At 32.9% G+C, this 17028-nt stretch overlaps 3 protein-coding genes across 7 annotated transcripts; all 3 read left to right on the plus strand.

The window, feature by feature from the left end:
• Positions 1-20: 20 nt before the first annotated feature.
• On the plus strand, positions 21-1966 carry LOC143180204 (uncharacterized). 4 transcript variants are annotated; one of them, XM_076379762.1, is made up of 5 exons: positions 43-187; positions 468-1052; positions 1134-1256; positions 1341-1500; positions 1581-1966. In XM_076379762.1, exons 1-5 carry the CDS (start codon positions 136-138, stop codon positions 1684-1686), a joined length of 1026 nt encoding a protein of 341 aa, XP_076235877.1. In that variant the 5' UTR covers positions 43-135; the 3' UTR covers positions 1687-1966. The 4 variants fall into 4 exon arrangements, with proteins under 4 accessions (XP_076235881.1, XP_076235877.1, XP_076235878.1 ...); XM_076379763.1 differs by having other exon boundaries at positions 100-291; positions 1581-1965; XM_076379765.1 differs by having other exon boundaries at positions 100-281; positions 1581-1964.
• Positions 1967-6350: 4384 nt separating this feature from the next.
• On the plus strand, positions 6351-7202 carry Cox7c (Cytochrome c oxidase subunit 7C). Its single transcript, XM_076379774.1, has 3 exons — positions 6351-6535; positions 6911-7029; positions 7107-7202. Exons 1-2 carry the CDS (start codon positions 6455-6457, stop codon positions 7022-7024), a joined length of 195 nt encoding a protein of 64 aa, XP_076235889.1. The 5' UTR covers positions 6351-6454; the 3' UTR covers positions 7025-7029; positions 7107-7202.
• A 6933-nt stretch (positions 7203-14135) lies between these two features.
• Ost48 (dolichyl-diphosphooligosaccharide--protein glycosyltransferase non-catalytic subunit Ost48) lies at positions 14136-16941 on the plus strand. 2 transcript variants are annotated; one of them, XM_076380861.1, is made up of 4 exons: positions 14136-14152; positions 14313-14486; positions 15046-15672; positions 15743-16941. In XM_076380861.1, exons 2-4 carry the CDS (start codon positions 14354-14356, stop codon positions 16285-16287), a joined length of 1305 nt encoding a protein of 434 aa, XP_076236976.1. In that variant the 5' UTR covers positions 14136-14152; positions 14313-14353; the 3' UTR covers positions 16288-16941. The 2 variants fall into 2 exon arrangements, with proteins under 2 accessions (XP_076236976.1, XP_076236975.1); XM_076380860.1 differs by lacking the exon at positions 14136-14152 and having other exon boundaries at positions 14211-14486.
• The last annotated feature ends 87 nt before the right edge of the window (positions 16942-17028 follow it).

Below are 17028 nucleotides of genomic sequence, written 5' to 3' on the forward strand. Positions count from 1 at the left end.
ATTAAAGAGCAATTTTTTGACCTATGTTTTATTGGATTTGGTTACTAGTGTGAGCTAACTTCACATGGGTCCGACACCGACACCGACAAGAGCAGTTAATTCCGAAGCCTGGTATAAGTCGCAGTGCCATGTTTCATGGAATTTCAAGTTAACCGTCAAGTATTAAAAGTCCTATTCTGCATTCATGGTATAGTTAACTCTTTAAGCATCCATCATTGGCGTTATATATTAATTAGACGCTTTGCTTTTACTACAACAACACAAAAATGTCTGTGAAACATGTACGGCGAGGTATATTTGAATAATAATACAAATTCTGATATAAAGACAACATCGAGAAATTATTGTTGAATTTCCTATTAATCAGTTTTCGTTTAACTACTTTATTAAATCTGTCTTCTAATTCTATTTCTTTTTTCTGCATGATCAACTCTGTTAATCTTTTCGTATCAATGTTTACTTTTTAGAGTATGAAACACGTTTATTTATCAATACTAGAACACAAATTAGAAACGCAAACGGTACTACGGAGACAAATCTTAATTCATTGATTCGTGATGAAGGTTTCAAGAATCAAAAGAAAGAAGGAAGACATAATTTAATCACAGATACAGCACATATGCAGGAAAACAGTATTAACGAGAATAACAGTAGGAATAATGTTATGAGAATCGAAAGATTAGATGGTTTATGTTCACTGAAACGTATATCTCATGTAAATCATTCGAATGAAGCTATCCATTCCCCTTTTACGTCCAGAGGTAAGGAGGAAAATGTGAGAAAAGTACAACCAACAGTTGAACCTGATGTGAACTCGTGCACACAGAAGCTGGTAGATGTTCAAACATCTGAAAAGTTATCGAAAAGTTTATCCTCTGTAAAAGTACATTTTGTTGACCCTCTGAAATTAAGTAGATTAAGAAACCCAACAATGAGATCGAAAATACCGATAAGGATTCCCAATTTTCAACTTCGCAACAGATCGAAGCTTATTACAAATTTAAGCACTCAGGTTTCAAGACCTTCGTTTGAAAGATCTGTTAAAAAACCAAGTAATTTCTAATGAATATTGATGTAAAAATTAACATAAGCTAACAATGATAACTATCGCTAACAAAAATTTTCACTTTCAGGCTTGAAGTATTCTGTAGCCACAAAAATATTAGATTTCCTCAAAATTCCTAAGAGAATATTTGCTAAATCGGAATCCATTGTAGACGCGAGACGACGATTGAAGGAAAAGCATATGACATTGAGTAATACACCGTAACGTTATTATAAAATTTATAACTTGATTTTATTTTATGGTCAGTTGTTTTTTAAAGTTTCTTATATTTTAGTTACGCCGGTGAATAAATCAACAAGAGCCAGAATTAATTTAAGAGAAAAAAGTAAACTACTTAACGAGTCAAGTAATAACCTGCATAATCGATCTGGATTAAAGATCAGAAAAAATGATGCTACCAACTATATCTTGAAAAAAAACTCGCATTCGATAAGGTAAAGCTACAAATACGTTAAACAATTGTGAAATCATGGAGTAACGCTTTAACATTTCTTCTCTTCTTTCGGTCGTGCAGAAACCAGGTCTCACAGCAACAACAAACTAGAACAATTTTAAAGGGTGTGAGAACGAATCGACGTTTCGAACTTCAAATGAAAGCCAGAAATATAAATCTTAAATGAAAGATCTGTCATTTTCTCGTACGATATATACTGTATCATCGTGCAAGCACACTAACGTTCGATCTTTTTATTTTTTATAACTGTCACAAAGGTATTAATGTAATTTGTTCTCCTATATCTCCTTTCCTTTCAATTTCGAAATATATATATGAGCAGTTTATAAAGTGTATCGACAAATTTGTTCGTTATTGTATTGTATTAAATAAATAAAATGTATATTTTTCATTAGTACGAAATTGTAAATACAAAACAAAGAAAAAAAATAGGAGAAATGCTTGAATTTTTTTTGTTAATGTTTACAAAAGCGATGATATAGCGAGCCTTTATCTCGTTCGCGAAAACCGTTGTTTGTGATATACGTGACCAACCGAAGGTCGCCTTCGGTAGGAGATTCCGTTACGCTAACAACAAACACGGTAAATTTAAGTATGATTCGTTTTTAGCTACTACAGTTGAAGTCGAACAGGTAAACGACCTGTGTCAGCTGTTTGAATTTCAGGCCTGAAGAAGAGGTCTCCTCCTCTCTATGCATTCGCCTATCGACGATTCCTTTAATTACAAAGGAAAGTCGAACATACAGTCCACTGCACTACCTTCGCGTTAGAGGCAAGGTATTGCCACCAACTAGGTAAGGATAGACCTAACATCCTATGTATCTTTCTGTCCCTGATTTTTGGGGTGCTAGCACCCCATTATCATTTTAGTGTCACCGCCAATATTATCGGCGAAGTCTCGAAGCAGATTGCAGCGCTATGAGTTTTCGGAATTACAATTGAAATGGAGTAGACAGGTTATATTAAGCCCGCAATTTTTGAATGTTTATGTAAGAATAATAATTAATAACTACATTGCGAATTTCATTCATTTATGCCAAAATATACAAAATATGAAGAATATAAATCAAGTTGGAATATTTAGAAAATAAGACATACGGTTATTTAAGTTTTATTCCGTTATTAAGTTTTTTGAAAATTTTAATTCAAATAAAAATTCACAGTCTGATATTAACTTTAAAATTGTGTTATAAATATATTTGACACAATAACACAGAAGAAAGGAATACAATAAAACAATGCAAAATGAAAGTACATACAGCTAGGGCAGTAAAGACTTTGTTGAGATTATGAAATTAAAAATTTTATGTAATAGACAATAGGCAATCGCGTTTATTGCTGCCAGATGTGGGAATCCGAGTTTCTTTTAAATACCTTGTATTTTCATGCGTATTTTCGAAATTACACATCTGGCAGAATAAAGTAATTTCCTGCTTTCTTCGAGCGAAGTGTTTCTTCCTAATAACCATCGAGGGCCGTATTGTCCCGCAATCGGTAGCTCATCCTCTTCGGACTCACAGAGGGTTGACGCTGACTCGCACTATAATAAACGCGATTGCCTCTTCAAAAGGAACAGTAATTAGTTAATATAACATGCTATCGTTATCTGAAGAAGACAGTTGAACATACAACATATTGTTTTGCTTTATTATTCAACTGTTTTATGTATTAAACAATATGCATGATTAAACAGTTACTGAGAATCGCTGCTTACGCCTGGCCTCTGCGCCGCGGCGGCTGGACGCAGCGGCTGGACGCGCGTCGGAGACCGCATATCCGATAGACAAACAGAAATAAATATAAAGTAAAAACTTATCTGATATAGTTGCAAAAATTGTTATTTCTAACAGTACAAACACTCGCAACAATTAATTTTTCTAATAGGAATATTATGTAGTTTTCAATTGAACTTTAAATCTTCACTGACCACAGACACTTGAACGAATGATCATTCCGCGTTTCGGTGACTCCGCGATCCGTTGTTTCGCGATCGCTATTTAATTACTATAGCAACTGCCTTTTATTAACGGATTTCTCAGCGAGGTACCTGGTTATCCGAAAATCATTGCACGGATTTTTTCACATCGAAAAATAAAAAAAAATGAGCTCTGAAACGAGTAGCCTTATGGAAAAAATGTATCCTTGCAATGTTTTAGTCATTATATAATTATACATGTTGTTTATTGTTCACTAAATGTATAAATAATAACATCGCTAATGAATACTCGCAACGTCTCGCACTCATCGCAAACAGTACGAGAGGTTCAGTGTCAGTGACCCTTGCATCGATGAAAATGTAACAAGTACAGATGGTTTATAAACACATGGTTCAACTTACAACATAATTGTTCAATTATGAAAAATTGAAAAATATCCTACCATTCGTTTCCATCTGTTTCGGAATTTAAACTCTTTTTTCAAATATGTAAACCGCACCAATTTTCAATAAAACATTTACAAGGAATTATAACTGTTTATTATAATTTAAATTATGTTTGATCCCTAGTACATTGTGTAATATAATTTCTAACCATGATATTTTTTAGTTATATACATTAATATATATACATTAAGAAGTTTTTATAGTTTAATAGTTCAAATCGTTAGAAAACTGTATTGTTTAATAACTTAATACATTAAAAGTTTTCAAAATTTAATATCTCAATAGCTGATACGTAGAGTATAGTTATTATTTATGTAAATAGTATATTTAATTATACTATTACATAAAATTTTTAATTTCATAATTTTTTTTTTAAATTATTTTCTTCCTTTAATGGTTTTATTTTTAACGAAAAAGAATTTAGAGAAAGGATATACTGATTTTTACATACTTTGGCGACGAAAAGATTGGCTTGAATTGGCTTTCATAAGTACAATCAGAGTTACACTCACACATTTTGTTGAGCTAGTATTAAAAATAGTGCCTTGACAGTGGCAGGAAATATGCATATGCTCTTATAAACACAATGTGTATTATCCGTAGCAACTAAACAGTTAACTAAATAGATTCATCGCAAATAATAATTCTCTACCTTTATGGATTCTATTGAAACCTCGTATAACAATAGGTAATTCAACTCTATTTCCATGTACCATTACAGAAAAAAATGTATCAAAATGTTCGAAAATCAAATCAAAACATTAAAAATGCGAAATAATAAACATAACTTTTCTATTAGTCAACGTTAACTTTCTCAATCAGTTTCAATTATTGCACACTAAATAATGAGTAAAAAAACATAGTATGTATGTGCACATAGTCCAAAATTCTTGAAAATATCAGACTTGCATCATCAGCGACTTCAATTGGTCATAACGCCGTGATGGTTTTTTGGCCATCCCTCGCAAAAATTTAGCTAAATAATTAAAATTGATTACAAGACAGGAAGGAGCAAAAAAAGAGCACTGCGCAATGTGATGGAACAATTTTTTGAGTTTTCATGTAGATGCGAGCGTACGATCTGTTGCGATCTATATCAGGGTCTCGATAGAGACTCGCACCAAGTACATTCACACCACGAGTGGTGGGGATGAACTGGCGTGAGGCTCTCGCCGAGACTATCTATCCCAGCAAAAACATCGTCGGTGTAAAAATGTACACCCAGTACATTTGCAGAAATCGCGATTATTCCGATCTTACAAAGTATCGAAATCAAATAATAAAGCCAAGTGCATTAGCTTTTTATTGTTTATGTGAATGAATACTTCAATGTACGCTCTAAAAAATTTGTCACATAAGTATCACTTTAGGAATCATACACAATGTGCGCTCTAAAAAATTTGCAAGACAAATATCGCTTTAGAAGTCATGCACAAATTGAAAAATTAAACTTAAAATGTACTTGGCGAGCTCTTTTGCGAAAAAAATGTTTTTATCAGGCCCTACAGGGATTACGAGAGACTAGAAGGATTATAATTTCTAGCTAGGACATCAAGAGTCTCGGTAGCAACTCGCGCCAAGCGATGTTTGTCTTGCAAATTTTTTAGAGCGCACATTGTGTATGATTCCTAAAATGATACTTATGTGGCAAATTTTTTAGAGCGTACATTGATGTATTCATTCACATAGACTATAAAAAGCTAATGTACTTGGCTTTATTATTTGATTTCGATACTTTGTAAAATCGGAATAATCGCGATTTCTGCAAATGTACTGGGTGTACATTTTTACACCGACGATGTTTTTGCTGGGATATACCGATAGTGTTTTTGTCAGGATACGTTGGCAACGTTTTTGTTAGGATCAAAATAATCACGATTTTTGTGGGTGTACATACATACTTGGCGCATATTTGTACACTGACAGTGTTTTTGTTGGGATTGATGTTACTGAAGATATGCATATGCGCACTTGGATGTTGTTAGATTTTAGTTTCATATTTCTATTTATAAAATTTGCTGTTTATTGACCTAATTGTTGCTTATTAATGGTTGAGCAATTAATTCTGAGTGATTCTGAGCAAAGAGCAATTTTTTGGTAGTTTTTGTAGCTCATTTTGTACATTAGTTTAGAAGTTTCGTGATATTGAATGACCGTTGCCAACCCATAAAAGTCCCTAGATGCCCAAAAAAGTTTTTTGGAAATATTTCGAAAACGAAAGGTGAGCAATTAAAAGTAATTGATGAGCAATTAGAGGCAATTAAAGAGCAATTTTTTAACCTATGTTTTATTGGATTTGGTTACTAGTGTGAGCTACTTCACATGGGTCGTTTATTGAGGTATCTAGAACGGAGTCATGATTTCAGTATTCCCACTTTTAGCCGATGAGGGCAGTAGGTTCAGAGGTTCTAGATAAAGTGATCACCCTGTACTTCTATGTTCATGTGATAGAAGATTCATTGATTCATTGCATTGCCATTTTAACTAAGGTTGCGATCAGGTGGGATAAAGTATTCTTTAATATTATAAAAGTAGGAGAAACATATCGAAGATGATTTCACAACGCGTAAGGACTTTTATGACCAGTGCTGTGAGAAGAAGCGGCCACGAACCGGAAGGCTTTCCTGGCGCAGTAAGTAAAATCCACAAATTCGATTTTGTTACGTAATTATGTTAATTTTTTCTCTATGAAAGTTTTTTTTATCAAAACGCTAAAAATGATTTATAAATATGAAAAACCGAAGTACATTCTTTTTAAAATGTGTTATATTTTTCACATATTAGAATGTTGAAATTGGGTGAATAGTCACAACTTTTGTAATAATTTTAAAGTGGTATTGGTCAATAAAGTTTTAAATTTAGATATTAAACTATAACTAGCTCGAAATACTTGTATAAATTTGACAAACTGGAATGAATTGTATGTACTTCTGATTGTACGTAGTTTAAATGAGATCAGTAACTCAATTAAAAACGTTTTTAAGTTTATCATAATTTATTTTTGCAGAATCTTCCCTTTAGTATAAATAATAAATATGGACTTACCATAAAATTCATATTGTTCTTTGGAAGTGGATTTGCTTGTCCCTTCTTGATCCTTCGTCATCAATTGTTAAAATAAATGAGGTAAATTTTTTATTGCATCTTTTGTTATAACACATGAGTAATACAAATTTGTATTTACAATGATTCTTACGTTTCAGATATCATTGCTAGTACGTTATTTTACTGTTGTGAAAAATATAATAGAGTGTACATATTTGTAATAAAAGGATACTAATAAAAACTAATGAAATTCATTAACCTTTATCAAATTCCTATATATCCATATTTTGTGTTTAGATACATAGTATTCACGTGTAAATTTACGATGAAGTTCATTAACATTTAATCTAAAAAATTAATAAAAACATCATTTTTTATTATATGTTTTGAGCAAATAGATATTTTTAAAGTGGTCACACAGATTGATTTATGATTTCAAAACACGTAATCATCCAATTTATATTTTTTGTCTATATCAAATAGTTTCTGATATACTTCTATATACTTTCTAGACACTTTCTACAAATATGTACTCGTAGTCAAACTTGTTTTCGAGAATTAAATTACCATAGTCTTAAGCAATGTGTCATCTGCACCTTATGAATTTAGCATCATCGCCAAGCCTTAGCTTGTCCCATAAATACATTTCCAACCCGTACCACTCTCCTGTCCACAAAACCCTTAAAAAGCCTAAACATTTTTACTTTAAGGCAGATTCCGTCAATATGCTGTATAGAATACACTTAAGGGGGCAGACTCCTTGTGTTTTGAGCTGTGTGCTTGCGCTCACACAAGCAAAGAAAGTCATACACGTATACGCGATGAGCGAGAGAGACAAACGGTTTCGCAAATTACACTTTACGTCTCGACACTTGCATAAATGAATTTTTCACGGGTACAGAACCTACGGGTAGACTTCACTACAGGGTGGTCTGGTTCATTTAAATTCCAATAAACATTATACGTTGAGAAAGCTGTAAAATTACAAACTGTAAGCATGAAACAGACGCTGTTGCAAACTAGCAAGATGGCTGCCGAAGTGACATTTTTGCAAATATCTCACGATTTAATGGTTTTTTCACTCATAGCATACCAGACCTTCCTTGAATTAGCATAATATCGTGAAAATGCGATTTTCCTCAATTTAACACTTCTCGAAGGCGTAAAGTGTAGTTTTTGTTGTGCATCCGTTTTGACAGAAAAATAGTTCAACGATTTGCCGTTAGAAGTGTTGATGGTATATCTCAATCAATTTGGTCATATTACCATCAGCATCGATGAAAATACAGATCAGTCGATAATTGTAATCTAGAATTTGCCAACTGAATGGCGTATTTATCAAATACACGAATACAGACGCAAGAAAGGCTTAGTTGTCAAAACGTATTGAAAGTTTGGTCACTCTGTTGCCACATATATGTATGTACTGTTTCGTGGCCTTCAGGGATTTTTATTTGAACCCGGGAAGGATTTGTGCCCGTGGAGCGCTAAATCACTCTGTTCGTAAAGAAATGAAACAATTTTAAACTCAAACTGAACTGTTATATTTGAACCAAGAGAAAACACGTTTTATCCGTTCAACGGACTGGGGCGAAGAGAGCGTACCAAAATGGTTTCTCGCTAAATCTAATACATGTTTGTTAATTTTTGGTATCTTAGTAACAAGGAACCAATTACATAATTATATTATAATTAATAAACTCCAATTCGTTAAAACTATCGTCAGCATTTATCGACTTCTTGCTTTCGAGTCTTTTACATCTTGACGCTGGATATAATTCCTTAGAGAAGAGGAAAAAGGTGAGATTTGAATGTTTAAATAAGTGTTTCTAAGGAGATATTGATTTATTCTTTACTCTGAAATATTCTGTAGAGTAATGTTTATAACTGGTTTCAAGCATATAAACTTATTCCAACTTCACCTTTGACGACTTCTCTATTACATTCAATTTGAACTTCGCGCCTTGAAGTTTTGTCACACAACAGTACATATTACAATTCTGCCCATCAGGAAAATTCGAACGAATTCAGCTCCAGTCGGATTTTGATTGTTACTAAGGGAATATCGCGAGGTGAAAATCTCCGATTTTTATGAAACTTTGGAGGATTGTAGAATAGCTGAAAATATTCGACACGTATTTTTTTTACTGGTTCTAATTCATGTAAAGGGTGTGGAAACCACCCTCAAAATTGGGGGTGGAAAACATATTTCGTTTAATATCTCCAAAACTAGTGCGTGTAGCAAAATGGTATAAATTGGGCGATTGTGTATCTTTGAACGACGAATCCACCTATGTAAACAGGTTTTAGAAATATCAATTTATTTAAAACATATATTAAAACATAGTATATTGTCGTTGTTTTCACTGATTATATACTGATCGATCGTTTTGCAAATTTGTATGCAAATACTATGAACCAAAACACAAAATACGGTTAAAATAGAATTTTAAATTTTTACGTTATAAACAAAATAATAACATTCCTAGTTAGACTACATTTTGTGCGAAATTGGGCGCTGAAACGAGTGGTTTTATGAAAAACATATATCCCTATAATATTTTTGTCATTATATTATGACACATGTTGTTTATTGTTCACTAAATGTATAAATAATAACATTGCTAATGAATACTCGCAACGTCTTGCACTCGTTGCAAACAGTACGAGAAGTTCAGTGTGAGTGACCCTTGCATCGATGAAAATGTAGCAAGTAAAGGTGGTTTACAAATCATTAGTCTTCAATAGTTATTATTTACTATAAACAAACAATTGAAATTGTTCCATAAATTATAGTTTAATCCACTAATTTTATACAAAAGTACCTTAGTTGTGTGAGAATTAGGCACAATCTACAGGTGCCAGGTTCGAATCTCGTGGTAGCTTTTAATTTTTTTTGTTTTCAATTTTTATTTTAAATAATTCTAATTAAGGGAGGGGAGGGGCTGTTATAACAATATATTTATTTTTAAATAAAAAATAATAAACATAACAATTTCGTTTTTTTGCTTCTAAATTTAACCCTTAAAGGGTTAAAAACTACGAACGAATGAATGAATAGTATGAATTTAATAAATTATTTATTCTATATATATAAGTTTTACGATTTCACGCATTAGTATATATATATATGCCCATAATTATGAAAGTGGTCTAAATCGTATATTTCTTATTTTGGGATATTAATAGGATTACATTTGAATAAATTAGAAAATATTTCTATATTATGTAACATTGTAATTTTGAATTTTATTAGTCTTGATTAATGAAAATATTGTATGAATCTCATACGAAAATGTTGTTTTTAAAGTTCGAATTGACTTAGGCCATTTTCATAATTATGGGCACATATGTATTGTTTTATTCGTGATATTCTTTCTTTCTCACTCACACCGTCCTTTTCTATATTCCGTACGAAGCAAAATATCGACTCGAGACGTATTCAGTAGAGATTTACTGATAGATAAAATTATAGTTGATGTGGCAACAGCGTGACAGAACTTTCCTACGGTGCGATTTGGCAATTATATCTTCGCACTTCTCATTTGTAATTCAATAAGATAACGCTAGATGCCACATTATCAAATGTCTTGTAGCGGTATTCTACCGGTAAAATGTTGTCACTAGAGATAGCTATAGCATAAGTTAGTAGGTTTACGTTCTAGATTAAGTTTAGAGTTTAAGATTTAAGACATAGAATATATATATTGTAGTTGGAACAAGAAATATATATAGAGAACACGTGGCTACGCAATACGACGCCCAGAGTTAATATATCCTTGCATTTTATCCGCTACAGTCTCATGTATAAATTATATGTTTTCACTAATGCCCGTTTCTTCGCAACAGCGCTTCGATCGATTCGGAGTAGGCGCCAGTAGGCGCCGAAGAAGTCTGCCCCGTTAAGAGCAGTACTTTGTGAATAAACATTTTTTAAAACCCAAACTGGTATAAGTTCTTTCTTGTATCTTGTATCCATTATAGACAAAATATGTTCATCGTTAATATTGAATGTGGTTTTCGTTCATTTAACATGGATAATAGCAGATAACAAAAAGTACATGTCTAATATTTTTAACTACTCTACAAACCTGCGAAGTTTCATAAAATTCGAAGATTTATACTTCGGGTAGTTCTCTTGTTAGTTTTCTCAAAATCGAAATAGCAAACAAAAAATTGTTATTCTATATTTTTATTTTTAGATCATAAATTCATTTTGGGGTTTAATATATGTCGCGTAGAAAAATAACTGGAGATCCAAAACGACTGACGGTTTTGTATTTCTCTCGCAAAACTGTGACCATGTTGTGAGTTGTGAGAGTACCGAAACTAAGGAGTCGAAAGAGAACTGGATACTGATACATCATAGGTTTCTTTACGGTCACTTTTTCTAGTACCATAGTTCTACTTGTAATACCAGTATTAATACTACTAGACTTAGGTTATCTATTCTGTTGTATTCCGTAGAACTAATTATAGTTTATTCAGAATACATTTTTGTACAAAGTCACGTTATTGTTTGTAAAGGTCTATCTTCCTAGAGGAAACCGGTGCAGATGATATAGAATCGGAAAATGAAAAAATGGGGAGTATCTTTTAGCTTCCGAGTTTAGTAAAGGGCGAGTTAATGAGGTCGAGATTCAAATAATAGGATGAGTACAGGATGAGGTCATTGGTTATTGAAAGAGAAAATTGAAGGGAAAGTTGGAGGTCTGTCTAATGTATACAAAGGATAAATGTTGGCATACAAAAATACAATTTGAACCATTGGCCTATACCTCCACTCATTCTCGTCTTCCATCCCGACTTTTCCTTCGCAATCATCAATTGAAATGGTCAGGTGAAAACACTAACGTACCCTCGTCTGTATATAGAAAGAGGACTACAGATTGGAGAGGGACTACAGTAATGTTGCGGACGAGAGCCGTTTCGTCTACACGGACGAAAGCCGTGGTTTATCCCCACTACCTCGTTTGATACGTGCCGCCGAGAAACCAATTCTTGGAACCATCGCGTTCGAGCTCGACGCCCGAGAACAAGGACGTCATAAAAAACAACGATAGCATTAGGGATTTAAATAGGAAAAATTGAAGTTTCTTATTCGCAAACGGATTTTCACGCAAGTAACACCAATCGATTCCTTGTGCTCTCCCGATTAAAATGATGTCAAACACGACATGATTCCGATTATTTTTAACAAAGATATATAAAACTTGGTTTGTAGAACGAAAGGTCATGCTCGTAAACAGACCCGGGCGCGACTCTCGTCCGTGAGTGGTAGTCAATTTTAAGCAAGACCATTCCCGAGCGCTGCTGTCGTCCGTGAATGGTAGTCGATTCTAAGGCACGACTAGACCCGAGCGCAACTCTCGTCCGCGAGTGGTAGTCGATTCGACGAGCGCGGCTCTCGTTGTAGGGCTGACTCCCTATTATTCCCTCATATTTTTGTGTTTAATTATTTAATGACTGAAATTATTAAGAAAATGAAAGCGTAATACAAAAAGTGTGTATATAAGTTCCGTTTTAAATGTTTAGAAATTTTTATTTTTTTATTTTTAATATCTTCTTTCCGACATCGATTAAATATAATATACATAAATTCTGTTTATGTCATTTTTAGCTCGTAAAGAACTGATAGAAAAGTAACTTTGACGATTCTCCGTAACCGTCGCAGGGTTCCAACCTTTATTATTTAAATATCTTTATTATAAATAATAGGAATCATGTCGTATTTGATATCATTTTTATCGGGAGAGCACAAGGAATCGATTGGTGTTACTTGCGTGAAAATCTGTTTGCAAATAAGGAACTTCAATTTTTCCTATTAAATCCCTAATGCTATCCTTGTCTTTTCTGACGTCATTGATTTCGGGCATCGAGCTCGAGCGAGACCCTTTTTTTTGCTTCTCCGGTCGTGTACCAATTATCTCGGCGACCGAGAGCAAAGGAAGCCGAATCGACTACCAGTCGCGGACGAGAGTCGCGACCAGACTCGAGAGCGGCTCTCGTCCGCAACATTACTGTACACATTGGAGAAAGACGAAGAGACAAGCTCGAAGGAATTCTGTCCTCTGGTCATAGGAGCAATTCCAAACCAGTGTGTTTAGTATGGAACGATATGCTACTGTCACCTTCCCTTCCCTCCATGTCTTTGCCAAATAAACGCGACCATGTCTGACCATAACCAGTTGGCTTGCTCTTTAACGTCCATGCACCTACAAATTTTATTATTTTGGATCTATTTGTTATAAAATTTGAGATTCCACAAAGGGAGATCATTAAAGACGATAATGGAGAGTTCAGATAATAATATGGAATGAGAGGTAAGAGTCTCTCTGGAACTAAATAATGTGTCAATTTGATGTTTTGCCTCAATGGTACGTATAATGGATTGAGTGTAACTTATTAAACTGATTACAGTAGAATAGCCAGTCACAGAATCGTGTTGTTCTTCAGTTTATACATTTTTTAATAAAAATGATAATTTATTAAAAACTATGTTCTCCAAGTTCTTTAACATAAAGTTTCATTTACATATTAGTCTATAACTGAAAACCAAAATTTTGTCTTCACATTTAAATACAAGAGTAACAAGAGTCAACTTCTATGTCTAAGGGAAGATACCTGATGTAAAAGATTTGTTACAAAAAACTAAAGTATACAAGAGAATAAATTTACAAGTTTCTTGATGTAACAGGTTGGGTAATTTATCCTTGTATCCTTCACAATTTACGATTAAGGAATATGGTGTTTCATCATCTCATTCCTATGTTACGAATCATTAAATTATTACGCCATATTACTATATTCAAACAATTATTAACTATCTACGCACACGACTCTTGTGCAGTGTATAATCAATTTTCGTTACATTCATATTCTTTCGATGACATGGAGTGAAATATTTAAATTAAACCAAGCAAATAGTTTACAAACATTTTACAACTAAAAATTTTGTGTGCTGACAATGCTAATAATTATTAGCAAGGTATCGATTTGTTCACACTTATTTAGGTTACAGAATTGACAGTTCCATAATAGACAATAACCAGCGTTTAAGAGGTATCTAGAATGGGATAAGATTTGTATTTCCACTTCTGGCCGATAGGAGCGCTGGATTTGAGGATTTCCAATTAAATTGAACATCCTGAAAGTGGAACTATCCTAAGCTGAGATTCCTTACTCTACGGCTGATGACGCTACGGTAGGAAATCCTCAAATCTTACAACACTGGATAGATCTATCGCATACTTCATCTATGGTTGAAGTTAACTGGACTGGAACATGTCACTTCCGTTTGATTACGTATATATACATAAATTTGATATATATATGTGGTCTAAAGCATAGCATTGTGTAGGTAGACCGGTGTCTCGTGGCAAGTGGCTATTGCTTATAGTGCATCATGAAATTTACGAATAAGTTCCTTTATTTATTTGCGGCAATCAGTATTGCAAATGCCGGCGGACCTATACTCGTTTTACTTGACAATTTAGCAATAAGGGAAACTCATTCTATATTTTTTAAGACGTTACATGGTAAGTAAACACTCGACTACTTTTTAAAAAATATATATCAATAATTATTTATTAATACTAATAGCCACTACGAATTTTATTTTTCTCTAAAGGTTCTAATAATATTGTTTTTGCATAATTGTACGAATTACTTTTAGTTTTAGTAAACTTGAAATATCATAACAAAAACAAATGTTCTTAAATTATGAAAATCAAAATGAAATACAAATAATAGTGATTTTTAAATGACATTTGGAGTACTAGATCTTTTGTTTTTCTTATAGCAAAGATTTTATTAATGAATATCTGCAATTTGATTTCAGGTATATATTAGTTACAAATAGATAATTTTGTATATGTTTGATTTTATTATTTAGTATAGTTGCATACCATTAAAGTATGATAATACTCTGACTCTTCTGTATCAATATTAGTTATTCACAATTATTATAAACCATAGATTATTATTCTTTCATTTTAATCCTTTTCATTTTTATATTTCTCTTTGTTAAATTCTATAATGTAAAAAGTTCTTTTTTATAAACAACTTAACTATTATTTAAATTGTATTTTGTTACAGATAGTGGATACACATTAACATATAAGTTAGCAGATGATGCCAACTTACAGCTTTCCAAATATGGGGAATATTTATATGAACATTTGATAATATTTGCTCCATCGGTAGAAGAATTTGGTGGAGCATTGAGCATTGAAGCAATAACTGATTTCATTGACGGTGGTGGTAATGTTTTAGTCGCTGGTTCCTCTCAGTCTGGAGATGCATTGCATGAACTAGCATCTGAATGTGGTTTTGAAATTGACGAAGAAGGTTCTGCAGTTATCGATCACCTAAATTATGATGTTTCTGATAATGGATATCATACTAAGATAGTTGCAGACTCATCTAACTTAATAGATGCTCCTGTTATTGTTGGAAGTAAAGATGTACCACCTTTACTTTATCAAGGCACTGGGCTCATTGCTGATGCAGATAATCCTTTAATTTTGCGTCTACTAACAGCATCTAGTTCAGCCTATTCATATAATCCACAGAACACTATAAAAGAATATCCTCATGCAGTTGGGAAGAACACACTACTAATTTCAGCTCTTCAGGCTAGAAACAATGCTCGAGTTGTGTTCTCTGGTTCATTATACTTCTTTAGTGATGAAGCTTTCACCAGCTCTATGCAGAAAGCTCAAGGTAAGAAGAAGAAAATTCTTTTCCAAAATGTATGCCTTTCTTCTTTATTATAAAGTAAAAATAATTCTAGGTGGACAGCAATATGAGAAATCTGGAAATGTAATGGTAGCAACTGCAATCGCTCAATGGGTTTTTAAGGAAAATGGTGTGATTCGCGTTTCTGCAGTTCATCACCATAGAATTGGAGAATCCGAACCACCTGCAGCTTATACCATAATGGATGATGTTGTTTACTCAATTGATGTTCAGAAACTGGCAGGTGATAAGTGGGTTCCTTATGAAACGAATGACTTACAATTAGAATTCGTTCGAATCGATCCTTTTGTCCGCATGACAATGAAACCTGTAGGAAACGGTAGTTACGAAGCACGATTCAAAATCCCCGATGTTTATGGGGTCTATCAATTTAAAGTGGATTACACTCGAATTGGTTTGACTCATTTGTACAGTACGACACAGGTGTCAGTGCGCCCTTTACAACACACTCAATATGAACGTTTCATACCAAGTGCATTCCCTTATTATGTCAGTGCGTTTTCAATGATGGGTGGTGTATTTTTGTTCTCGCTTGTGTTTCTTCATTATAAGGAAGACACAAAATCAAAGTCTGAATAAACTTTTGCAATCACAGAAACTTATATTTAATTAATAATTGGTCACATAAATATATACTATTGATTTTCTAATATACACTTTAAAAAGAAGGTGTTTAAATAGCATCAAAATGGCAGCAGTGTTTATATTTACATAATAAAATGCTAAAAGTGAAAGAAGGAAAGAAAAGCAATTTATGTAAAATAAAATGTTAAGAGTATTACATTAGGTATGCTTATACAATTAACCATCAGAAAGTTTTTTCAATACAATATTAAATAATTTGTTCAAAAATGTTTCTATGATTACTACAATAAATGGAAAAAGGACTTGTATGTATGTTACGTAAAATATTTATTCTAAATATGTAATTATTCATTGCCCTCTTTCGTTGATTCAGCGACTTGACCGTGCATTTTTTAGTGATAGTATATTTCCAAATTTTTCTAATTATCTAATGCTAATTAGTGGACTATCGTTCTTGCGTACCCGACCCGTAGACAGTGCTGGATAAAATTTATAGAAAAAATATTTTAAATGCTACTTTAAGTAATTGTCATTCTATAACTTAAATAAAGTAGTTTTTTTAAATAAGCAGTGAAATTTCAGCAAATGTAATATTTTTGTTCGAATAATCTAAAGCATAAAATAAAATATTTTAAGTTTATATTGCAACAGGGTTGTTCTTTATTATCGTTTCAAGACGACTCGTCTTTTCATTTAGTTAAGGCATAATCATCTTTATATAAATGTGAAAAATAT

This window comes from Calliopsis andreniformis, chromosome 6 (assembly GCF_051401765.1).
Source record: "Calliopsis andreniformis isolate RMS-2024a chromosome 6, iyCalAndr_principal, whole genome shotgun sequence".
NCBI classification, from domain to species: domain Eukaryota; kingdom Metazoa; phylum Arthropoda; class Insecta; order Hymenoptera; family Andrenidae; genus Calliopsis; species Calliopsis andreniformis.